General features: G+C 36.5%; 1 protein-coding gene across 1 annotated transcript in view; it reads right to left on the bottom strand.

The window, feature by feature from the left end:
* Window positions 1-26,612, bottom strand: part of SEMA3C (semaphorin 3C) — a 174,183-nt gene that overhangs the window by 27,557 nt on the left and 120,014 nt on the right. Inside the window, exon 12 of the mRNA XM_032304123.1 lies at window positions 23,441-23,663. Coding sequence (XP_032160014.1) covers window positions 23,441-23,663 — 223 coding nt within the window. The remainder of the gene's footprint in view (window positions 1-23,440; window positions 23,664-26,612) is intronic.

Genomic DNA, 26,612 nt, shown 5'->3' with positions numbered 1-26,612 from the left:
ACTAAAATGCTTTGAAATTTCTCTGTTTTACTGATCAGCTTCCTTAGAATCAGCCCTGGTAACAATTTGTACTATTTTTCTTGGAAGATAAGTAATGCATGTGTAAGTTTGAAGGGAAAACACATTTGGGGATCTTGTGCAGAGACATGTCACAATTAAAATGGATGAATGTGGTTGCAGGTGTCTCCCAGTTTCTATTAACAATTCATCACCAAGAACCTTGGAAACTTCTGAGGGAATAAAATATACCAAAATCCCTAAAATGAAAGCTTTGAAATTATAGTAGCTAGGGCAGGATTTCTGTAGTATTGTGTATGTGTGTATGAGTGCATGCATGTGTGTGTGTGTATGTGTGTGTGTGTGTGTGTGTAGGAGAGAGAGAGTATGTAAAGAATGAGGGTGTAAAAACCATCCTTATTTTAGGTCATAAACATTATACTCTTTTTTCTTTTTTTTAAGAGGTCACAACAGAGTTTTATGGTTCCCTGCTGCAGTTTGTAAGGATCACTGTCATTCTCTGTGACAACAGTGACCCTCTTTCTTGAGCAAAGACTGAGCAGAAACTGTATATAACCATAGTCCCAAATAAAACTTCAAGAAAGGGAATCTTGACTACAGGGATTCCCAAAGATAAAACTATCAGCTTTGAGAAAAATTAAGTATTCTGAAATGAGATAACTGGCTCCTGTTTTTAACCTAAGGTTTTAACTTAACTATGTGAGCAATATTTTACACAAACCATTATTTCTTTTGAAAGAAGCCACAACAAACACACTTTATGCATGCCATTTATAAAATATTACCCTAAATGCAGCTATAAAAATGGGCTAATAAAAAGATAATGAAATATTTGCTTTTGATTCATTTGCAATAAAAGCGAAAACACCACTTTTATATATTGCTTGTCTTCCTATTCGAGTTATTTTTTGTTTTGCTGGTAATGATGAGTAGATTCCCTTTTTTTTTATGACCCTTAAAGTTAAAAATATATTCTTATACCAAGTAGAACTGAATGTCAATTTATCTGAAACTCTTGCAAAAATATAAGTAACTTTAAGTATTGGTAACATTTCTAGTTGAAAATCAAGTTTAGGGGCGCCTGGGTGGCTCAGTGGGTTAAAGCCTCTGCCTTCAGCTCAGGTCATGATCTCAGGGTCCAGGGATCGAGCCCCGCATCGGGCTCTCTGCTCAGCAGGGAGCCTGCTTCCTCCTTTCTGCCTGTTTCTCTGCCTGCTTGTGATCTCTGTCTGTCATATAAATAAATAAAATCTTAAAAAAAAAAGGGAGAAAATCAAGTTTAAAAAAAAATCATAGAAATGCAAGATCCCCAGAGAGAAACACATAATTATTGAATGCCTACTATGTGCCTCGTTCTGTCATAAAAATGTATTATTTAATTCTGACTTTCAAGAAAATAGATATCCATTTTAATCCCTTTACTTTTCCATGTGTAGGCATGGACTGGTACTTTATGAGCTAGTATTTCTGCAGAGTTCTTCATTATGCTGGTTCAATTTTCATCATTGCATTACAAATGAATATATTTGTTCTTTTTAGAATTCCACATATTAAAGTTTTTATATGAATAAATTAGAATAGTCATTCAAATGTGTGGATTCAAATATGAATATAATAGTTTTAAATCTTTGTGGAATTGTTAGTCATCAGTTTTAACAATGGTTAATTTAGGTTTTATGAGACCTTGAATTTATGTAATTTGGGAAGCCTTTTTTAGGGGAAATAATTCATAAATACAAAAACAGAGTTGTCGCTTCTCCCAAACAATTGCAAATGAGGAACTCTCAATTTTGTGCTAAGACCACCTCTAATAATTAGACTAGTTTCCTGGAAAAAAAAAAAAAAAAGAAAATTGTTTATAAAACTGGACAACATATTCTTTATATTGAAGAATCTCTATTGAACAAATCTCATCTATAATATCACTACAATTTTATTGCCCAAGATCATCTTTCACAAGTCAGAAAAAGGTTGAAAAATGTCTTCTTCAGTTAAATCTACCTCTCTGTTGCTTTTATTGATTGGTCTTTCTTCTATAGCATGAAGAATATACTCAGTCTTCTTTTTACATCCATCTATATTTATCTTCATAATCTCTTCCTGTGGTCTAAGCATCAGCACTCTCTTCAAGTGTATTTATTAAAATTCAAAACCAAACCCTTTTGCCTGCCCAGCTCTGGACACTGCACTGTTTGGCATTATCCTATTTAAAATGTGAACAGAATTGTAGATGGTTATGCTGTTATTTTACCAAATGACAGACCTCACTGAAACTGGACTATTTAAAAGGCACAGCAATAGTTCTAGGTAGTTGACCTCGTACATGTCAGAATGGCTAAAATCAAAAACACAAGAAACAAGTGTTGGCAAGCACATGGAAAAAAACAAACCCTCGTGCAGTTGGCGGGAATGCAAACTGATGCAGTCACTGTGGAAAATAGTAGGGAGGTTTCCCAAAAAGTTAAAAATAAAACCACCCTATGATCCAGCAATCACACTACTGGGCATTTATCCAAAAAATACAAAAACACTAATTCAAAGAGATACATGCACCCCTGTGTTTATTACAGCATTGTTTATAATAGCCCAATTATGGAAGCAGCCCAAGTGTCCATCCACTGATGAGTGGATAAAGATGAGGTGGTGTGTATATACAATGGAATATTATTCAGCCATAAAAGGGAATGAAATCTTGCCATGTGCGACCACATAGATGGAGCTAGAGAGTATGACTCTAAGCAAAACATGTCAGCCAAAGACAAGTACTGCATGATTTCACTCATATGGGGAATTTAAGAAACAAAACAAATGAGCAAAGGGGGAAAAAAAGAGAGAGACAAACCAAAAAAACAAACTCTTCATTATAGAGAACAAACTGATGGCTACCAGAGGGGAGATGGGCACAGGGATGGTTGAAAGAGGGGATGGGAATTAAAGAACATACTTATCATGACGAGCAGCACTCTGAGTAATGCACAGAATTACTGAATACTATACTATATTGTACATCTGGGACTAATATAACCCTGTATGTTAGCTATGCTGGAGTTAAAATTAAAAGCTTACTGAAAAAATATAGTTCTAGTAATAGATCAATAACTTAGGTCAGGATCTCTAGTCCTTGGGGCCACAGAAACAAATATCCTAACTCTAGTGTACACCATTTACAAGGCTCTACTCTGGATGTCTTTGTATTTCTGCTTTTGTTATAAACTGTCCGATTCCCACAAACTCCAGTTCAGAGTCTTAAGACATAGGTTTAATCTGGCCCAATCTAATCATGACTAAGGCACAGCATAAACTAGTACTTGGAGACCAGTCAGTCACCAGTCTGTAAGTATCATTTCAATCAGTTGACAGAGCCAATTACAGTTTTCTGCAGCTCCCTAAGCAGGCCCATGCTAATAGAATAGTTATTCTCAAAATGCAGTCATGGTGGACACGTATAGCTTCGTTTCCAAGACATACAAATCCTTCAGTTCCCCATATAGAAAATACTTCTGAGGTATCCCTGGGTTGTATCATTCACTACTAAGTAATTAAGTTGACTTGCATGGTCTCCCACTCATCTTCACTCACTGATTCAACAAGGAATTACTGAGTGCCTTCAGTGTGCAGGCACTGTATCTGGTATGGATGCAAAAATAAATAGGCACAGCCCTCAAAAGAGTTGACAGTCTAAAATTTGTGGTTTTTTGAGTAGTGTTTTCCCATTAAAATGTTAGTCATTGAAAGATACACATTCCAGAATGTCCATAAAACTCCCAATTACTTATGTCTACATAAAGCAATCTCTGTACCTTTTAGTTTTGAAGATGATAATGTAGTTACCAAATGTCTTCTTTCTGACGGTAGTGAGACTGGCATTCCTTGAACGTATTCAAAACATAAATCCTTTTTATTGTTTTGTAGAATTGGGGGTATTGCATTTATCTCCTTGGGATAAGCTCCATTCCTACAATATATTTATAGTGAAGCAGAGTATCCTTCTTTCTCCCCCAAGCCTCAGTTTGCTTGAGTGTAAATATACATAATAATTACCCTATTGTAATGGATATCTGTTCCTAAGGCTTACCCAGAATCACACCCCCTTCTTTGGGTCATAACACCCTGAGACAATAGGCACTTAAGGAATGATGTGTGTCTCTCTTTTCCAGCTCCAGGGAGATGCCATGAGTTAGGCCTGTCCAATAAGTGTATCCCTTTGCCCTGGTGATTCATGCAAGAATGGGCCCAGAAACAAGTCAGGACTCAGGCTTCCCTGGGAATTAGGTATTTGGGAGTCTCTTTTTTTCGGAGATCAAGGTGATTAAAGACTTGTAAATCTGGAGGTGCAAATCTAGAGGTGCAGAACCGTCCTTCCTACCACATGCACAGACTCCCTTTGAAAATAAATAATACAGAGGAAAGCAGAGCTGAAAGACAGTGAGATAAATTCCTGACAACATCATTTTTGTACAAATTCAGCTATGTCTGAGGCTGCCTCCTGCATTTCCCAGTTGAACATACACACAGAACGTTATTTTTATAAAACTAGATTAAGAAGGTATGTCCTCACTTTCAGTAGAAAGAGTTCTGACAAATAAAAACTAGATGAATAATATGTGGAATTTGCTTAGCTTAATGTCTGGTACATAGTATACCTTCAATAAATACAAGTTTGGTTTTTTTTTTTTATTTATTTATAACTTAACCACCTACAAAAATTTTGACATTACTGGAATCATCTTTTTTCTGAACTCCACTTTTCTCATCTACAAGATATAGAAAATAGTCATATCTTGAGCATATTGAAGCACTGTGACATGAACCAAGCAGGACAAATAATTTGCATGATATAAACCTATATGCAAAGATAACACAGTTGACTCACCAACCCCCATTAGTCACTTTTATTTTCTTTTGTTTCATTGAATCATTAAAGAAAATTCCCCAGAAAGCTTCTTTCCTTCCTTTTACATTTTAGACCACCTAGGATTTTTTTTTTTTTTCTAATTCAAGGAATCACAGCAATACTATCCTTAAACCTTTCCACTGTCTCCAGACAAAAGAATGATTTGAATTTATAGCAAGTAAATGTTGGCTGCCTCAAACAGGTGATCAAACATAGCTCATCACCCACCAGTTCATTGGAATAGTCATTTGTGTTATCTATCAGCTGAGTTTCACTTAAACTACAATCCTTAGGGTGTTTCACTGAAAGTTGCTGTACCAAACTGTCTGCTTCACTGGTCACCTGAAGACTTGGGGGAACACCGCCTCCTTAATCAGTTCTCCTGTCAGAGCCCTTCCCCCACTGCTAATCTGTAAAGATTTTCTAGTCAGGGTTGGCTTTGTGGTGTTAAGACCTGTGTAATCACACAAGTTCCCGTAGTCAGAGGTCCATGCTTGGTTTCATGTTCTGTGGTTACCTCCTGGAAGTTCATAATAACTTTAAGCATTTTCAATTTGTACCAGACTCTGCAAATTACATAGTCAACCTGATTCTAGGTTTTGGTGATTAATGGCAATTTCTACTATCTAAGGAGCAGTCTTACTCAATTTCGTCAAGACAAACATACAAATCACAAAGTCATATACTCAACACATTCTTCTTTCTCCTCTGTCTTCCCGTCAACCTAAGCAGCACTAAGTATGACTTCCATGGCAAATTATTGCAGGAAAATCAGTAGTAGTATTTATTCATAAAATTAGTATTATAAAAGATAAAATCAGTATATTTATTAAATGACAATTCTTCCTTCATCTTGATTTTCTGAGCCAATTTATTAAAGTAAAGAAACATAATTAAAATGGAAAAAAAAAAAAAAAACCCAAACCAAAAACCCCTGCAATAACTCTGCATGACAAATGAAAGCTTTATAGATAAACAAGGGACGGATGTCTGGACATCCTACATGATAAGTTTCTAAAAGTAGATCTTACCAGTTCGCTGACTTGTTTCATGTTAATTAAAATATGTATTCAAAATAGATTTCTTCCTGTTAGTTTATCAAACTGCACATATGAGTTACATTCTCTTAAAAGTATTTTTTTTAGAAATTTGAGAACAAAACTGAATCATAAATTTATAATCTTTATTAATAGTTTACCAAATGTACCTTTAAAAGGCAGCAATTCTATTTATGAATGTTCTCCTTTTAAAAACAACAACAACAAAAGAAACTTTTCTAAAGTAGGTCACCACAGTTTCTCACACTATGCAGAACTTTTCACACTAAATAGATAATTTAAGTGCCCTGATGTCGACAACCTTTGGCGGCACCCCTTAGGGCAGTTAGAGCCCCATTTGTCCATCAAAGTCATCTCAATGTCTCTATTTGAGGGGAGGGCCTTAGGAAGGCAGTATCAACAAGTGCTATCTATTCAGGATCTCCTGAAGTGTGATGGTGTTAAAAAGTTTGTAGGATCAAGTCAATTTGGATAGTACTAGGTTTACCTAGGTTAAAGAGGTTTCTTTGCTATTTGCTGAAGAACCTTTTAGAGTTGTTGAAATACTTTTCTGCTTTGTGAAGAAAATATAGAATTCAGCGACTTTCATGTTTATTTCCTGATACCATTAATTTCATTTCACTCCCAAGGACCTACCATTCATGTCCATTTAGAGACCGTGTTCTATTGAACAAATAGTTTCTCAAAATGTGGTATTCAAACTTTCACTCAAAACCACCTAGGGAGTTTCCTAGAAAATTTGGGTGTTGGTTCCCATGTCAGACCACAAACTTAAAATTCTTAGAAGGGTTAATTTTAAAGAAACTTTATAGAAGAAATATGTATCTCCTCATACATTTGAGTATTGCAGAAGATGAACAATACAATTCTTTGTAAACTGTATTGTGTCTTGGTAGTAGTCTGTATTTGTCAAAGAACAAACTCAAAATTAGTTTTTTTGTATGTCTATTAATTTTAAATTTTTCTTTCTGCTTAAATTTAGCTAAAATAATATATTTTCTACTAATATATAAAATCAGTGACTTATTTGGAATGTACTAAAATATCTGGGAGATTCTCCAAGCAAAACTGTAATAAAAAGTTTCAGACATTTTGAAAATTATATGATTATATATGTAAATATATATATGATTTGTATATAAGCAGTGTATTTATGAAAAAGTACCTATATTTTTAAAGTGTATATATATATGAAATTATAAAAATACCCACTTAATCTGCAAATCTTAAAATAATGACAAAACCTAGAGTTGGCATGGATATAAACAAACTGCTGCTTTCAAACACTTAGTGGAAAACGCATTCCAAAACATCTTTCTGGAGGGCAATGTGGCAGTTGGCCACGATGAGGTAGCTAATACCTGAACAGTCTTCCTGCAGTAAACAACTATAAAACTGACAAACTACATGAGGTAATTCTTTCTAGGTAAGGGATAATAGCACATGACTAAAAGAAGAAAAACTCACAAGATAATCTACATGATCACCCCAACTTTCAATTGTTTGGGAACAATTTCCCAAAAGAGATGTAAAGACTCCAAGTAGCGCATGGTGGTCTCACTGAGATGAGGAGACAGGTGTGAGAATCTGGGCAACAGAAGCAAATTAATTCTGTGGCACATGGCATCAGAGAGAGAAAGCTGTGCAGAAAAGGGGTTCCAGAAGAATTCCAGGTGGAACTCTCCTGTGAGTCTGCTGCTGATTCCTGGGATATTTATTTGTAGAGCAGGACCACCCAGAGCTTAACCAATTGCAGTTGCTAATGGGAGAATGGGATAGATAAATGATAGTTTCAGCAGTTCTAGGGAAGAGCAATCCTAGGTGAAGTGGGAATTCTGGCTCAACCAGAGTACACACATCTCATTCACACGTTGTTAAAACTTCTGGCATACAGTTGACATGAAAAGCCTGAGCCTATAAGAGCGCCACATTTTAGAGTAAGAATTAACTTTAGGGCTGTCCTAACAAAACTTGTAATCAAGACCAGATAAGACATATGAGAGGTTTGGAGTTTGAGTTCCTGCCAAATTAGAGTGACTTACCTTGAACAGAAGATTTTTAACAAAGAGTAAGACAAGTCTGAACATATTATACATGATTGGCCAATAACTGACTGTCTGCTATAACAAGAATGAACACTCTTCAGGGGAAGATAACAGAACCTAAAGCCAAGATATTATCTGTAATATCCAGTATTCAAGAACAACAAAAATTATTATACATGGAGAGAAAGAGATTGTGAGAAAATGTGTGGCTAATAATCAAGAAGAAAAGGGAGTTCACATGATCCAGATGTTAAACTTAGCAAGTGGCAACTTTAAAGTAGCTATTATAGCTACATAAATATGTTGAAAATATTGAAGAGAAATTCAGAAATGAGAGGAAGACATGGTCTTAATGAATTAATAGATAGAAAAACTCAGCAAAGAAATAAAAATTATATAAAACTAAATGGACAGTTGACAACTATAGTGTAATAACTAAAATAAAATTTCAACTCGATAGACTTAGTAGATGACTAGGGTTGAAAGAAGAGAGTCCATGACTTGAAGCCAGATCAACAGAAATTACCCACTTGCAAAAAATACTGAAGAAAGTGAATAGAATCTTTCAGGCATGTGTGATATTATCAAATAGGCTAATATATGTGCAAGTAGAGCTCTGAAAGGAGAACAGGGAGAGATTGGAGAAGAAACATATGAGAAGAAATAACGGCTGAAAATTTTCCAAATTTGATGAAAAATATTATATTGCACATCTAGGCATGCAGTAAGACCCAAGCTGAAGAGAGACAAAAAAAGCCACCCCAGGCACATTATATTTAAACTGTTGACAACAAAAGCTATAGAAAACAAAATTAGGGGGAAAAAAAAAAACACACACCAGAAAATAGACATTATGTCATGAGAACAAGGGCTATCATTACTGATGACATTTTATTAGAAATAATGGAGGCCAGAAGATAATGGGATGACACTTAATTGCCGAAAGGAAAAAACAAACAAACAAACAATAAAAAGGAGTTAACTAAGCATTCCAAAGCCAGTGAAAATATTCTTTAAAAATGAAGATGAAATCAGCCATTCTTTAGATAAATAAAATCTGGGAAAAGTTATCTCCTACAGATCTCCTGTATTTGAAGAAATGCTGAAGACCGTATTTTAGTCTAAGTGGAAATAATGCAAAATGGAAACTCAGGTTTATAGGAAGAACAAAGAGAACCAGATATGACCCTCTTCCTTGCTGCCCTGATTGAGGTGCAAATATCTTTTCGAATGTTAACAGGACAATAGTTCATAGAAGAACAAAACTGATTCCTGCTCCCTGCTAAGTAGAATAGAGCCCAAGACTCCAAAGAAAGAAGCTAGTGCCCTAGTCAAACCTCATCTAAAGCCACCCTACCACTGTTTTTCAGCTCTGTGAACCAATAAATCTCTACTAACAAGCAAACAGTATTTCTTAGACTCTTAAGGGCCAGTAAAATAAATGCCCCTCTCTCCCTCAAAAAGCCAAGCACAGCCATTTGTGGTATCTTAAGGAGTGAAAAGATAATCAGTATTTATAGCATGATTCCTCTATATCAGCATGAGATTGTAAGGACCTGTTTAGCCGGGGGCTTCCATCAAGGTTAAAACAATAACGCTGTTTAACCCTTAAACTATCCCTGCTCCCCTTCTTCCAGGGGACTTACTTAAAAACAAGTCCCGGAAACCAGCCCCAGGTAACAAAGCCCAGATAGCCCAGATACAAGGGTGGGTCAGGCCAGGTGGAGACATCTGATCAGTGGGGGATTGCATACTGTCTCCCTAGCTACCAAGGAGTATGGGCCTCGCCCTTTGAGAGTGTTTTGGGCGCCAATTCTAACCAAGGTGATAGGCTGGGTCAAAGGTCTACTATAGGGTAAATTGTAATTCAGTTGGTTACCTAGCATCACTGTGCAGCTTTCTCTGTGTGTTACAATTTCTTTGGCCACCTGTGCGTGGCCAGGCCCAACCGCATGGCCTTTGCCCTTAAAAGCTAGTCTGTCAAACAGAGAAGGGTCGCCCTCTCTGTAAGAGGCGCAGTCCTGGCCGGTCAGTTTGTTTCTTGATGCTTGGCGTGAAATAAAGCTTTGCTTGACCTTCACTTTTTATCAGTCTCGCTCCTTTAATCATGGACCCATTTTTGGGGGGCATAACAGAGATTACACTCTATTTTTAATGGAGGCCCATTATCTTTTTTCTGCAAGTCTAATTTAAAAAAAAATTTTGTTTTGTTTTGTTTTTGTGTTTTAAGTTCCTTTAGTGGTAAAATCTGTCCTGACTTGAACTAATTTGGTCCCAAAACCTGACCTGCACTTACTTAAGGCTACTTATGGTTTTTTATTTATTATACTTGGTTTGAAGATTTCTGTCTCACTGCAGAAATAGCACTAGGTATTTCACTGGGTGTGGTCCAAGGTTCTGCAAGCCACTTTACCTAATATATAGGCACAAATTACCTTTTTCTATTCAAATACTTTCAAAGGCTGAAATACATTTGGTTTCAAATAGGGAATATAAACCAAGATGGCTTTTCTTTCTTTTTTCTTTTTTTGTTCATCTCTTTCTTGATTAAAAAAATAAGCATACGTAAGTTGAGCAGTTAAAAAATAATTTCAGAGATATAATTAGGTAAAGCTGTAGACTGAAATTATGTTCCAGTTGTTACTAAAATGATAAAGGAGAATGTAAATATTCCAAAGCAGACCTAAGTAGAGCTGCTCTAGTAATTCAGGACACTGCTCCTGAGATCACCTAATAGCAGTTACATTAGAAGGGATAGGACCAGTTTGCACTATTCACCCACAGGCTGAACACTGTGTAACTGAGCTCTTGGAGGGTTGTCTTTTTGCAATGAGCTCACAGGAGTGGGTAAGCCTTACTGGTAACAACCCCCTTAATGGCAGTTCCTGCCTCACTATTGAAAAAGAACATACACCGGCTTCCACCAAGCTGTGTCCTCTCTTTCCACTGTATCCATTCTGGTTTTACACTTGTAACTGGGGTCAATTTGAGCAAACCTACCTGTTGTAATCCTTTTTATTTCTCTATAAAATGTGGATATACCTTATGTACTTGACAAGGCTGTTCAAGATCAAAGGAGAGAGCCCGTGTGAACTTCCCCTGTAAACTCTACAAAGAATGTAACTAATTTTACTCTCCATGGCCTGAAATTATCTTTCTTTATTCCCACTCTTTGTTTCATGTTATTTACTTTTCTCATATACCAGTGTTTTTACTCTTATCTATAATTTTGAGACAAAAGAAATGCCTCCTACGTGACCAGCAGATTTACCTACCACCTGGAGTTAGGGTTTTATCACGCTCTGCTTTTTCTAATGTAGCATACTCAAAGGTAATACTGAAATAATTATATGCCTGTTTCCTTCCACAAGGATATTAAGTCTATGAGAGGAGAGGCATTTTTGTGTTTTGTTCATTGCTTATGTCTAGTGAATAGGATAGCATCAGGATTCATAATAGGAATTCAAGGATATTTATGTGTGTACATATATATTTGTATATTTGTATTCATAGACATAGATGATTGGTTTCAATAAATATATATCTACTATGTAGATACAAGTACCTGCTGAATATTTACTGACTTCTAGGCAGTAACTTCAGGGTTTTACATATATCATTTCATTCAATCTTTGAAATATGTTCAAAAAGTAGATACGATTACGACTACGGTTTAGAGACGCTATATAATTTGCTTGAGGTCATTACAAGGACAAGAGATAGAGGACAGCATTTAAACCTACATCCTTTGAAATCAAAGCCTGTTCCTTAATTCTTAGTCTAGAATCATCCAAGTGACCTGGGACACAAAGGCAGACAGAAATGCAGATAAAAATTAAATTAAATGTCCTTATAACCTGCAGCCCTTTGACAAATACTTGAGATTATAAAGTTCCTCCAGGAAACCTCCATGGTTTTTTAAGTTTAATGCTTTGCTTGAGGGAAAACAACCTTAGCCTGACAACAGGAAGACCTCCACGATCCCTTGAATCTTCTTTAACATATGAAAGTCCTTTAGGAACTTCCCTTAGTTTTACTTCCTCCAACCCTAAAGTATAGAATCAGCTGCCCCTCCCAATCCTGAGGCTGCGCTCCTTCTGCTCACAGGTTCTGTCCCTGTGTTTTAATAAAACCACATTTTTGCATGGAAGACTTCTCAAGAATTCTTTCTTGGCCAGCGGCTGCAGACCCCAACAACACTACTCAAATCAACAACAAAAAAACCCAACCAACCAACCAAACAAAAACATGTCAGAAGAATAACTTATTATACTTGTTGTAACAAGTTGTTCTGTGTTTAACAAGGTTTTAGAAAAATCCCAACCAAAATTAGATTTGGTCATTATGAGGAAAATCTCTGGAGATTCTCATTTGCCATATCATGCTGCTGTATGTGGATCTACAGTATCACAGGTACATGTGTGCTCACATCCATTACTGCTGGTTCAAGGGCCAGAATTACACATTTAGGTAGTTGATTGAAAAGTAGTGTTCTGGGGCAAAGCTGAAAGAGAAATCTTAATGCCAACAATTTTATGAAATTAGCAGTTCTGTAAGAAGTACTAAATCACCAGCTTTGGCTAGGTTGAGGCTTACCATAAAACCAGAAAGCAGAAAAATGTACCATTTTTTAAAAAATTTGACTTACTTATTCCACTAAGGTGTGTGGTCTCATGAAAAATACTTGCTATAGCCAATGTATCAAAATATGTTTAATAAGTTTACAATATAATATGCTTGCTTGTTCTGATTCTAGAAACTAATATTCTTTGTGAGGGTTAGAAAAAAAAAATTGTCCTTTAGTATTAGACCATGTGATAACCCAACAACATCTGCTATTATAGTTTCCTACTGATACAACTAAAGAATACTGAAGTAGGGTCTCAGAAATCACTAAAATTAACATTTGAGGATGTTGTCAACCGCTAAAACATACACATCACATTTTAGTATCTCTATTGCATTACATTACGAGTAATTCATTTACATTTAACTTAAAGCAAATAGACTTACTTTGAACAATGCAGGTGTACCTTCTATGTACACCTAAATTTCCAACTAAATTTCCAAAGATGCAAAATGGGGGCTAACTCTTTCTATTTGACCCTTCAACATCTGGGGAAAGAATTACTCATCCGAGAGTAATAAAATTTATAGTCATTAATTAACCTACTTTCCTGCACCGTTTGGACTGGAAGATAGGCTGTTTCGTATTCATTGTCAAAGTTTAAACTGCTTATGGATGCTCTGTGACCTGGAGCACAAACCTAAATTTCTGGGTGCTCAGGTACAGAGAGGAGCTTTCCCCTCTTCATTGAGTCATCTCTCAAGCTATTGTTTACTTGCCCTGCTAACCTCTCCCTACTTCCTCCTGTCCACATTTCATTCTTTTCAACTGGAATGGCCATTCCCCTCTCAAACCTTGCTAGTATGAAAGGAGATAGGGTAATGTGGAAAGGAATGGATGCTTAGGTCCCTCAGACACAGCCCAGCTGCACCTCTGATGCTCTCCACTACAGCTTCTTTCCTGACGGCTGCTCTCTTTGTTCCAGGCCGCCATTGTGCTACTTCCTCCTCTTTGGTTAACTCTCATGATCGCTCCTTCTCCATTTTCTTGGTAAACTCTCTTTATTTTCCTAGTTTAAATGAGCTCCCCAGAGTTAAATTCTTATCTGAATAGGCTCCTAGCGGGGCCTCAGGAATTGTCATGGATTCAGCTAACACCTATATTGCTGTGACTACCGTATCTACATCTCTAGCACAGCCCTCTCTGCTGAAGTATATTTCCAACAACACTCTCTGACTGATTCTTCTGATGGTCCACCAAATCTTTAACTCAGCGTGGGACAGACTTGGGTTTGAATTTAATTACTGTTTCCAACGGCATCACAACCCTAGGAAAGCCATTTAACCTCTCAAAGCTTCGGTTAATGTAACTATAAAATGAGGGTACTGATTCTAACTCATAGGGTCATTGTGAGATTTTGATAAGGTAATGTATTTTCAGTGATGAACTCAGTCTCTGATGGAGAACAGGTCACAGGAAAGTGTAGGTGTGCCGTTCAAAAAGGAATTCATTACTTTCCAAATCTGGTTGGTGATTCCATACTCCCTTGACCAGTGAATAGTACATCTTCCCATCTATTTGCCAAGTTACAATAAACACTCTATTATAGTCTATAAAACACTCTAAACACAGTTTTCACTGTTCCACCTTTCCCAAATCAACCAGTTACCATAAAGTCCTTACCTCTTCCAAAATATCTCTTAAATCCAGTAATCCCTCTCAACCTTCAACTTCTAACACCTGTCTTAATTTACGCTCTCATCCTCTCTTGCCTATAATAAGAAGTCTCCTAACTGGTTTCCTTTTCTCTGTCTAAATGCATGCTCCACATGCTTGCCAAAGTGATTTATTTACTATGTTTACAGGCAGCAGCTGACCCATTCTTAGGTGCCCCTACTGATCATGTCTTTGTATATCCTCTCCCCTTGAGTGTAGGTGGAATGTGTGTGTTACTTCCAACCAAGGGAAAAATGCTAAATTGATAGCATGTCAATCCCATGACTATGCCACATTATATGAAACCCCATTTTAGCAGACTGAAGGGAAAGACTGCTAATTTTGAAGGAGCAAACAACTAGGATTTGAATGACCAACAGAGATCCACGTGGGAAGGAACAGCTATGGCCTCATTTCTGTATCAAAACTAAAGAATTTAATTTTTTCCAAAAATCATGTGAGTTTGGAAGAGACGCTGGAACTCCAGAAAGCAATGCAGCCTGGCTTACATCTTGCAGACTTGTGAAACCCTGAGCAGAGACTCCAGCTAAGTGTTCATCTACAGAAACTGAAATAACAAGTGTGTATAGTTTTAGGCCACTAATCTTTTGGTAATTTGCTAAGCAGCATCAGAAAGCTATCTCAAATGTGCATCAGGCAGCCACTTCCTTCCTGGACTCTACAGATCCTTACATTACAGATCTTAACATAACAGATCTTAACAAATCTCCTCATCACAAGGTCTATAACAAAGTCTGCCATGTAAGGTGAAAAATCCACAGGTTCCAGATACCAAAATGGAATCTTTGGGGGGTTATTATTCTACCTGCTACAGGACTGAAAGCAGAAAATAGCATACAACTAAGTAAAACATTTATGACTTTAGTACCACAGAATCACCTCAGAAAATCCAATTTCAAATTTTTTTATTCCAATTTACACTGTATTTCATATTCTAAAATGAAAACTTTCTTTCCATTTTCTACAAAAATTAGATTCTTCTCCATTCAATAAAAATGACAAAAACAAAAACTTGTAAAGCTGGCTTTCAACAGAAACCACCCCCACAACTGAGACCTAGCTATAGACCTCCTTTGGGTAATCACATTAAGAAGGCTTGGCCTTACTGAGTCTAAGGCTGTGAATTCTCCTAGAGACAAAAGCTGCCAAGTCTGCCTCTGAGGAACTTGGCAGCACATTAAGAACAAAAACATAGGGTGGTTATTTCTTCTTAATACACAGACAAAAGATTTTAAATTGCCTTTATGCTAGGAAATTTTTTACATCATTTATGACTAAAGGGTTAAATAAAGGCAACATACAAGAATGAGGTTTGGCTATAGTTGTTTTCAGGTCATCTAGGAAAATATCAGTGATTAAATAGTAAAAGAGTCAGTGTCACAGAGCAAATCATCACCATCTCTCCTGTTGAGAGGCACTGTCTCCTTTCATGATATTCTGAAATCTTCCAAATACATCAATTGAATATGCAGAATCCATTTTAATTAAGTAATAGAACCATGCCAAAGAGATTTGCATGTGTTTTTGGTGAGTTCGTAAGACATACTGAAGACAGATATAAGCCCCATTAAAATAAAATTGGAAATGCACAAAGATTTACTGATATATCAAAAATAAAGGTGAAAACCTACTCCATTTTTACAACCTCTCCTCTCCCCCAAAATATAATCTCCTTCCTTCCTGAATATATGGTAACTGACATGAAAAGATATCAGATTCACAGGTTAAATTCTAGCAGAGTTGAGTTAATTCACACACAAATCCAGTCTGTTTCAAGTCTTTTCTGTCACCTTGTAAGATATATCTTGTTCATGTGTAAGACTTGGTGACAACATGTGGGTGGCAAAAGCAAGTGATGTCACTCAAACAAAACAATCTGATGCTGATGTTGAGTGTCAGCATGTCAATGACATCGTCCTGACTTAGATGGATAAAGCATTTATTTCCCAGTCAAGTGAGAAAATATAGATGAAATTATCTTAACTTCATAAAAGGTAAATAATATAAAGTGATGATGGTCAATGAGGTAGTTATATGAAGAGAATAAATGCTTGGGGTGTAAAAACAGTAAGAGTTGATATTCTAGTTGTATCGTACACCAAATATCTCCGTGAACTTAACTCATCTGAGCTTCTGTCCAAACATGATGGAGGATAAGTACAAATCATTCTCTCATTCGTTCAAATAATATCTGTTGACTGGCAACTCTGAGTGATGCACTATTCTAAGTACGGAAGATATAGCAATAGCAATGAATAAATCCAACAAATGTGCTGCCAATCCCCCCCCCCCACCCCGTGGAGTATGCATGCTCACAGTTCTCACAGAGTAATGATAAGGGCCAGATGAGAGTCAATAACTGGCAAAGGTAAGTACTGTAAATAAATGTAATTAGCATCATTATAATAGAAATAAGATATTTCAAAAATGTGAAAAAGTATACTTTTTGCATAATAAGAATACTGAATAAACAAATGGGTTATTCAGGTAAACTAAGAACACTAAAATTTACACAATCATTACATGAGATTTTGTATGTTGTCTTTAAAAAAATATCTCTGAAGAGTAGCTTAAAGAAAAAAAAATCTGCTTTTTGGCATAAAAATTTTCAGCAATTGGCCATGTATGTATTTTTAATAAGCTCTCTTTTGGAAGTAAATTTTAAATGAGAACATTATCTCTGGATTAGCAATCACTCTATGGGCTGGGTTCCTTTCTCTCTCTCTCTCTCCCTCTCTCCACATATACCCCTTTTGCTAGTTTTCTACACGAATCAAGCAGTCATCACACCATGATTTATCTTCTCCTGTCAATTCAGCCATCATTCCACTCTGTTCCATTAGTTTTTCCTGCTGTGAAAATCCCAGTAGAATCCTTGGTAAACTCTCAGAAGTTTCCAGATTCTGCTTTGGAAAGCAGTGAACCACAATGTTATTAAAAACCAGTGACTTATAAAGGGATTTGTTCCTTCCTCCTAAGCAAAGGGGAAGTCTAGACATTATCCTCAGAGTGACATTCATGCCCAGCTTCCATCTGATGGGAGTCTTTTCTGAGCTCAAAAGCACTGACTGCTCCAGCTATTAAATTTTACATGGAGTATTTCAGGGAGCCCTTTAAAAATCAAAATGCCTGGCTCTGCGGTTCACTAAGTGTGCCATTCCAAGAGACGTGACTGCCAAAACTGCGTCGTTATTATGAAGGTAGTTATCCTGTAATGCTGCAAGGCAAACATATTAAGGCTTTAGTCACATATGTGGCACACACTTCAAAACTCCACACTTTCAAAGGACTTACTGAAGCCAACATTCCAACTTAGGACTCATCCAGTGAAACGGAAGCTAATAAGAAGCATGAAACAGTACATACTATATAAGAACTTTGGTGGAGCACCACATGTATCGACCTTACATTAAAAAATCATAATGGCATTAAATCATTCCAATGATCCAATGGAATTAAATCGTCCCAAACCGCTAACACCCATTCACAAGAAAACTATCGTTCTTTCATCAGAAACCGCATGTCATTCTGATTCATATATAGTGCTAAAAATATGAATTTGATAGAATGTGTCTAAACCTGACCCGGACACTTAAATATTTTCATAACTCCAGAGGCAAAAGGAAAACAGGCAAAAATGTCTTCACTGTGCAACACAGTCAGCTCTGAACAAATGGCCTGGATGTAAGCAGTAGGTGGCAAAGTTAAAATAGAAACGTTAATCCTATGAGAGCTCTGGCCTGCTGTTTTACAGCCTTTCCTAAAGATTAAGAAAAAAAGGAGGCAGGGGAGTGAGGATCACACAAATACCCAGCACTAATACCAAGCACAGCACCAATATCAAGAACTAAAAACACAAAACAAAGCAACACACACTACAAAACATCAACAAATGCTACCGAATAAAACGAAACACTGACTGGAAAATACATTTTTTGTTTTTCAACATGAGATCTTTTTTAGAGGGCCATAGCAGGAATGAATGGGAATGTAATTAAGTTAATTTCTAGTTTAAGTTTTAATAGAACAGCAGAATATTTTTTACTCAAGATAAAAGGAGAAATATTTATTTTGGGCAACATTATGAATTCCTGTTTATATCTACATATTAGAAAATAGCTTCTTCAAGAAGTCTTCATTTTTCTAAAATTATCCAACTATCAGACAAAACAACGTCAGCAAACTTTTTTCTCTAAAAGGCCAAGTAACAAATATTTTAGACTCTGGGAGCTAAACAGTCTCTGTGGCAATTACTCAACCTGGCACTGTAGCACAAAAGCAGCCACAGACAAAATGTAAAAGAATGAATGTGGCCATATTCTAATAAAACTTTATTTATGGATATGATAATCTCCAAATCTTGTTATTTTCAGTGCTCATGAAATATTGTTCTTTTTTTCCCCCAATCATTTAAAAGTATAAAACAACATTCTTAGCTTATGTACCATACATGCAGTGGGCTAGATTTGGTCCAGGTTGTAGTTTGCTAACTCCTAGGTTAGACATTAATAATGCAAACTCTAGGAAATAAAACATAAGAAGACAAAGCTCAGATTATCTTTCTTTCTTCCCTTCTTTCTTCTCTTTCATCTTTCTTACTTCCCCCTTTTCTTTTATTTATTTATTATCTATCTATCTATGTATCATCTGTCTACCTTTGCATCTGGCAATACACAAAGTATAAGGAAATAGTACCGGGAGAGTGGAGGGTCAGACTACCAGCCTCTTGAATTCAGCTGGTATAACCGTCCACTGTAAGGGGCTAACTATAATGGTTTGCAGGCATTGGGCCTATGTAACTACCGTGGAGATTCTGAGCGCTACAAAACTGTTCATAATATTCAAAGTGAATACAGTTACATGACATCTTATTTGCGTTCCAATTAGCTGTCATGTAAGTTGTTTGTTTTATTTTTTTATTTTTATTTTACTTACTTTTTGTTGTTCTTTTTTGTTTGTTTTTAATGACATCTTCTTTGACAACTAATGTCTTCATTGAATTCTTACGATATTTCCAAATGGTAAAGAGAGAAGGAAGCGATGAGAGAAGCTTGCCTCATGGCAAGGGCTGGAACATTATTATTTACTTATAACAGCTGAGAAGCTGTTTTTAACTGTACAGGGAAGCTTCCCTAATGATTGCCAGATTCCTCTGGCAGTGAGGAATTTGGTAACACCATGACATATTATGCCCTTCTTAAGACATTTAGATACATAGTGCTAAGAAATTCTTGGGAGCGGTGACCTGTAATTCTCCCAAGCTCCATTTCAGAAAAGGCAATTCTATTCACTTTTAGTAGCTAATAAGCACAGGGAACCCTCTTTTGAAGAAATTTCACTAGCAATACAAGAACTACTTGGGCAGCAAATATTTTATACCAATATACTGGCTGTTAGAGTTTCAGGTAAACGGAAATCCCTGCTTTTAAATTCTTGTACAGTCTGATATGACCATGAGGATAAGATTCAATGGTTCAGTTAGTTAGCGTCTCTTCACAAAGATGCTGTTGGTGGGGGGATTGTCATAGTATGTACTTTCCTATTAGAATCGAGTCTTTCAGAGACTTATGTGGCTTTGTAAGCAGTCATTAAGGAAGCTTCCCAGTACAGTTAAAAACATATGCCTAAATACTGTTTTTCAAAATGACACAAATATTTAAATACCAACACAAAAAGTCTATGTAAAGGTGCCAGATACTTATAGGGTAAGAAAAGCCAAAGAATTTATGCATAAGTATGTGTCTTACTGCCTTCTATCTGAATAAACACTGCCACACAGTTTATAAAGACTTGAAAATTCCATCCACTAAATCTACATATTTTATGCAAACCTTCATGAGACACCACGCGACGATGACATCAGAGTTCACATTTAACACAAGTTCCAAAAGGAGAAAGCAAGCAAGCAAGCAAGCAAGCTTGCTTTTTATGAGTAATATGAGATATTAGGGGAAAGTATGACTCTAAAATTACCACTTCACTTCAGGAATGTTTTTAAAAATGCAATCTCCATGCCAGATAATCCCAGCCAAGGCTAAGAGCAACTCTTCGAAGTCATCCATATGGAGGTTATATCTTTGGAGAACACAGTTTATATGCAAAATGAAGATGAGCTTTTGCAAACAGTTATGAATTCATTTCATTATATGAATAGCAATGGATATAATCATGATTTTCAATTCATCTTGACAAATATTTATTGAGCTTACCAGACATGGTGATATGCCTACAGAGAAATTACATATCATGAAGAAATTGAATGCTGAAAGGAACATGTAGTAAAAATACATAATATGGGAGACTGGATTAAGCACTGGTTCTAAAGTCTTAGGAGTGGATAAACTGAGTTTGAAGCATGATGTTTGAAATATTAAGGAGTTCACAATTTTTGTTACCTAAAAGTAAGATGTAAATCAACAACACAGATGTTAGCAGGGATGTGGAGAAAAAGGAACACTCAGAGCACTGTTAGGTGAGAATGCACTCTGATGCAACCACTGTGGAAAAGAATGTGATGCTTCCTCAAAAAGTTAAAAATAGAACATCTTATGATCTAACAATGGCACTAGAGGGTATTTACCAAAAGAATATAAAAACACTAATTCAAAGGAATATATGCACCGCTATATTTATAGCAACATTATTCACAATAGCCAAGATATGGAAGCAGCCCAACTGTGCATTGATTTATGAATGGATAGAGAAGAGATGGTACATATACCATGGAATATTACTCAGCTATAAAAAAGGATGCAATCCTGCCATTTGCAATGATGTGTATGGAGCTAGGGTATAACGCTAGGTGAAGTAAGTCAGACAGAGAAAGACAAATACCATATAATTTCACTCATATGTGGAATGTAAGAAACAAAACAAAAAAGCAAATGAACGAGAAAGAGAGAGAATCAAACCAAGAAACAGACGTTTAGTTATAGAGAATAATCTGATGGTTACCAGTGGAGAGGTAGGTGGGGGACGGGGCTTAAAGTATGCACTTGTGATGAGCACAGGGTGATGTGTGGAAGTATTGAGTCACTCTGTTATACAGCTGAAACTAACACCGTTAACTAACTGGAATTAAAATAAAAACTTTGAAAAAATGTTTTAAATAGTAAAATAAAATACAAAAAAACAAGTAAGATGTAAATGCAAATATTGAATTCAGGAAATGACAACAATTAGGGATGTGGGATATGTTTGTACATCACAGATAATTAAAACCAAATAAATAGGTGAGATGGCCAAAGAATATGTAAAAACAGGAGGACTGTGGACAGAATCTCAGGGGATACCTATGCTGACAAGCAGGAGGAAGCTGGGCTGATGAGAGAAACTGAGAAGGAAATTACATTACTTGTGTCTGAAGCAACAGATAAAGAGCGATTCTACACTACCAAACGATGCAAAGAGGAGATGGAGGTATCTCAGCGGTTAAAGGTCATTGGATTTTCTTATGATGAGGACACTGAAGACCTTGGCAAAATCAGCAGGCTAGCAGAGGGTGAGCAATGGGTCAAGGTGTAGTTGAGTTCTGTATCCTGGTGTAAGGTTTCTAGGCCAAGGATACAGTAGAGAATGAAATGAACAAATAAAGCCAGTAAGAAAATAGCTGATAAAGAAAGGTCTTGGAAATGGCAGGAAAAGATAAAACGGAGAACACACTAGAGAATGGTTAGTCTGGGAAGGAAGGATTATTTCTCAGGTGTGGGGCAAGCAAAGAGAGGATCCGTGAAAACACCAATTTGTCCAAGTGTAAAGAGGATACCAAGGAGTACACGTCAGCAAATTCTCAACCTCAGACCAATACAAGCTGAAATTATGGGAGTGAGAGATTCAGGTCTGGGGTTTGAAGGAAGACCAAAATAAGAATTTCATAAGAAAGGTACACCTTGAAATTACTATTTAGCCAAGAAGAAATATCCACATCTTAAAATGATTGAGGTCTTAGTGCAATTCATTTCTTAGCTCAGAATACCTGTTGCACGACTGCAAATCTTATAATGAGGTTTACAGACACATCTTATATCTCTTTCTTAAGCTAGTAGAGGAATTACCTAATTTCATAAAGTAGTTCTGATTAAGCCGCTGCCTTCAGCTCGGGTCATGATCTCAGGGTCTGGGGATCGAGCCCCGCATCGGGCTCTCTGCTTAGCAGGGAGCCTGCTTCCCTCTCTCTCTCTCTGCCTGCCTCTCTGCCTACTTGTGATCTCTGTCTGTCAAATAAATAAATAAAATCTTTAAAAAAAAAAAAAAAAGAAAATGTTTAAAGAGATTTCATCACTTCCTACAAGGTGGTCAGGAATGTGTGAAAGATACTAACTACCGCCTGACTGGCAAACTAGAGTTTTTTTTCTCTTGAGTAGTGCTTCTCAAACTTTAGTGTATATCGAGCTACCTGGAGGGCTTGTTAAAACACAGATGGCTGGATCTTATCCCTAGAGTTCCTGGATTGGACCCCTAAACTTTGCATTGCTAACAACTTCTTGAGTAACATTGATTTTGTTAGTCTGGGGAACACATTTTAAGAACCACTGCTATAAAGTCAGCCTTTCTACATTCATGTAGATCTCTAAACAAGAGTATTTTTCACCCAACTTGTCTATTAAATCGGCAAACTACAATTGTGAGTGTATTAAAATACTAACATAAATATTCCTTAAAAAGCTGTCTTTTTTTTTTAATTAAATTTACTTTTAAATGTTACCTAGAACTACCTATCATTATCATTATCACTGGAAAATGGTTCCATGTATTTATTAAAAAGTTGCAGAATTTGCTTCAGTTGAGAGAAACACTACCCATGCTTAAAATTTCTTCCCATCCTTTCATTTGGCTCATAATCATTGTATTTCACTATAATATGTGCCAGGGACTGTTCCAGGTGATTTCATATATTAATTCCTCACAATTCCTTCAATATTTGTTCCTCACAATAACCCTATGAAATAATGTATTTCATTAACTCCATTTTACAGCTGTGGTAATAGGCACAGAGAAATTAAATATCTCAGTGAGGGTCCAACAGACATCAACACTGAAGTCTCTGGTTCCAATATTATAGTCCTTACCTCTTATGCTCTTCTGTTACACATTAGAGTATAGTTTGACCTCAAATAATTACCTGTGCCGAGAAACAGGACATGGTATCTACCATCAGCAGCATTCACTCGATCCACAGCTATCTTGGTGTATTTGTAGTCAGTGCCTATACGAACAATCAAAGGCCTTCTGTGGATTGGGTAGACAGAATTGTACATGAGAGGATGGTTCCGGATAAAAGTGACAACATCATCTGGGAATTCCTTAGTGGTCCGCATATTGGGTGTAAATGCTCCTCCTGGACACTAATAAAATATTTTAAAAGAGAAATAGTAAAGAGTTACTTTATTTTAGTGATAACCAAAGGCCTCTACTTTTCAACATACTTAGAAGCTTAAGTTGTTGTAAATACAGATCCTCCTCAACTTATGATGGGTTTAAATCCTGATAAAGTCATCATAAATTGCAAATGTTGTAAGTTTATAAAATGCATTTGATACACTTAAGCTATCAAACATCATCGCTTAGCTGAGCCCACCTTAAACATGCTCAGAACACTTATATTAGCCTGCAATTAGACAAAAATCATGTAACACAAAGCCTATTTTACAATAAAGTGTTGAATAATTTATTGGATATTGTATTAACAGTGAAAAACAGAATGGTGGTAAGTGTATGGCTTGTTGACCTTTGTGGATGTCTGGGAGCTGCAGTTCACTGCCCAACCCAGCATCAGGAGAGAGGATCATGTCACAAATCACCAGCCTCGGAAAAGATCAAGATTAAGTACTCAAAGAACAGCTTCTGCTGGGTGTGTATTGCTTTTGCACCATCATAAAGTCAGAAAAACCAAAAGATGAACTATCCTTAGTGGGGACCATCTGTATTTGCTATCTGTTGAGGAGAAAGCAGCATGACTATACAACTATCTACAGAAAATTATTTAAAAAGATACACAGTTTGACCACTAGAGCAAGGCTAAGTCCACTGATCCTAATTCCATTTGTTTTCAGAGAGCAGTTGATGCCATTTACCCTTTCCACCCATCACTTTTCTGTTCTTATTCTGTGCCACTGGCAGTGTTACTAGGGAAAAAAGAAAAAAAAAATCTTGTGGATATAATCTAATGCTATTACTGGCTAAAATACATCATCATTATCAAATTCAGTCAGAACTCTAATGTGCAAGAGTTTTATTCCACCTGATTCCCTCCTCCCAGAAGAGGGATCTCCAAAGTTTGGGCATGGATTGGGTGTGGTAAATTAGACCTGATAGTTTCCTTCTAGAAAAGACTCCTGTGACTTCTATTACTCTTAGAATAAAATTCCAACAGCTTAGCATGAACTAGAAACCCCTGTATTTCTGCTCTGCCTCTATCATTCCCAGAATAGTTCTCACCGCTCCCCCTCAGGACCTTGGCACTTGCTACTCCCCATTTGAAATACGTTTATCCAGATAGTTCCAGGGTTTTCCCTGTTACCTCCTTTAGCTCTCAGTTCAAAAGTTACTTCTTTAAAGGTGGTGACACATATAATATACCCAATCTCCATCTCCACTCTCTATCTCCTTAACCTGCTTTATTCTTCTTCACAGCTCTATTTACCTAACTCTATATTATGATGCGTTGCTTGTCTGTTTTTTGTCTGTTTCTCCCTCTAGAATGTAAGCTACATGTTGACCTTAACTGGGTATATATTTTGTTCACTGTTTCACTCTTAGACCTATACCAAGGTAGGTATAGGTCTAAGAGTGAAATAGTAGATATAGGTCTAAGAGTGAATAGTAGATATTCAACAAAGAGTAATTAATGAGTGAATTACTCTGTTATATCTGGCATTCAATTTTGGTACCGGGGATGTATGAAACAAGAGCCTCAATTCTGCCAGGAGAGACAAGATTCAGAACATTAAGTTCAAAGAGGCAGCTAGAAAGCAATAACAAGATCTGAAAAAGGAATGCTGGACAACTTCAGCAGTTCTGGAAAGAAGGCATGACAAGGGCTTCTGGGAAGAAGATTCCATTTATAGGGCATCCGAGGCCAAGCTCAGCGGTAGGCTGGGAGCTGCTGAAGCTTAGAACTCAAACTTACCCATTAATAGGATCCAAGTGCTAAGTTATACAAGTGAAACTGTTAGGTATAATCTTTAACACATATACACATTATTTGTGTAACCCTATTAAATACCTGACAATATTTCCACTTTCAAAAGCAAAAATGCTTTGTCATATTTTCTTGAAAGAAAAGCACTTCTGTTCTAATTTTTATTTATTCTCTTAAGAGAGGTAGAAACTAAAGGAAGGGAACAAAGCAAACTTTCTGATCAACAGCAATGGGTACAGCATCTGGGCAAACCATAGGATGTAATAGGGATAGTAACAAACTGGAAAGTTGTGTATTATTTAAAACTGGCAATGAACACTCATTTCTAGGTGATTGCTTCTGTGCAAGAATATTAGCCTAATGTGGCGAGATTTCAACAGAAGATAGAAATGTGGAGCTTTATGTGAAATCTGCCAAAATTATAATGCTAACTCAATGTAAAAAAAAAAGAAAAACAACTTTAGGGACCCCAAAAAGATGGAAACCTCTAGGTTAAATCCTTTCAATAGCTAACCCACAATGTTAGTGCCTCTGGACCAGTATCGTTGGGCAGACCCATGTTTGCAAATAACTCTCAGCAAATTACAAATGCTGCCTCTTTCACTTAGACTGTATTATACTGAATGCAATTTTTAGACTCACTTTGACCAGTTAACATTACTAGGACTTTTTACAGGACCAGTAAATACAGTGCTTTTTTTTCATAGAAAGGCACAGGGAGCAATTAAATGACTTCACTAAGGAGAGAAAATGAGACAAGTAATAAAAGTAAGCCTCTGATTCATTATCCCATCAAGTGACTTTCATCTGGGGCTCATATGTTTTCTTTTAGGAAAAAGCATTATATTTAAATATACATGTTTATAAATTGCCCACAAAGAAACCCAAATAGGGACAAAGAATTTCATCTGAGGGTATTCTAAAATGATGGATGTTTTCCATACTTCTGCAAAGTGTAGAATTATGGGTGTTCTCTATCCTCATTCCTCACACGAAGTGGAAAAAGGGAAACGCATTGCTCACTGAATGAAAAAATGGAAAGAACAAATGCATGGGCAATCCAGTTCCTCATAAAACACCACTAATTATGGTTTGCTAAGCTGAGATGTCTCCTTAAATATTTGCAAACATTCTCATTTGTAAGTTCCAGAAA

The sequence above is a fragment of the Mustela erminea genome, chromosome 11 (genome assembly GCF_009829155.1).
Source record: "Mustela erminea isolate mMusErm1 chromosome 11, mMusErm1.Pri, whole genome shotgun sequence".
Lineage (NCBI taxonomy): Eukaryota > Metazoa > Chordata > Mammalia > Carnivora > Mustelidae > Mustela > Mustela erminea.
This window is presented reverse-complemented; position numbering and strand designations above follow the sequence as displayed.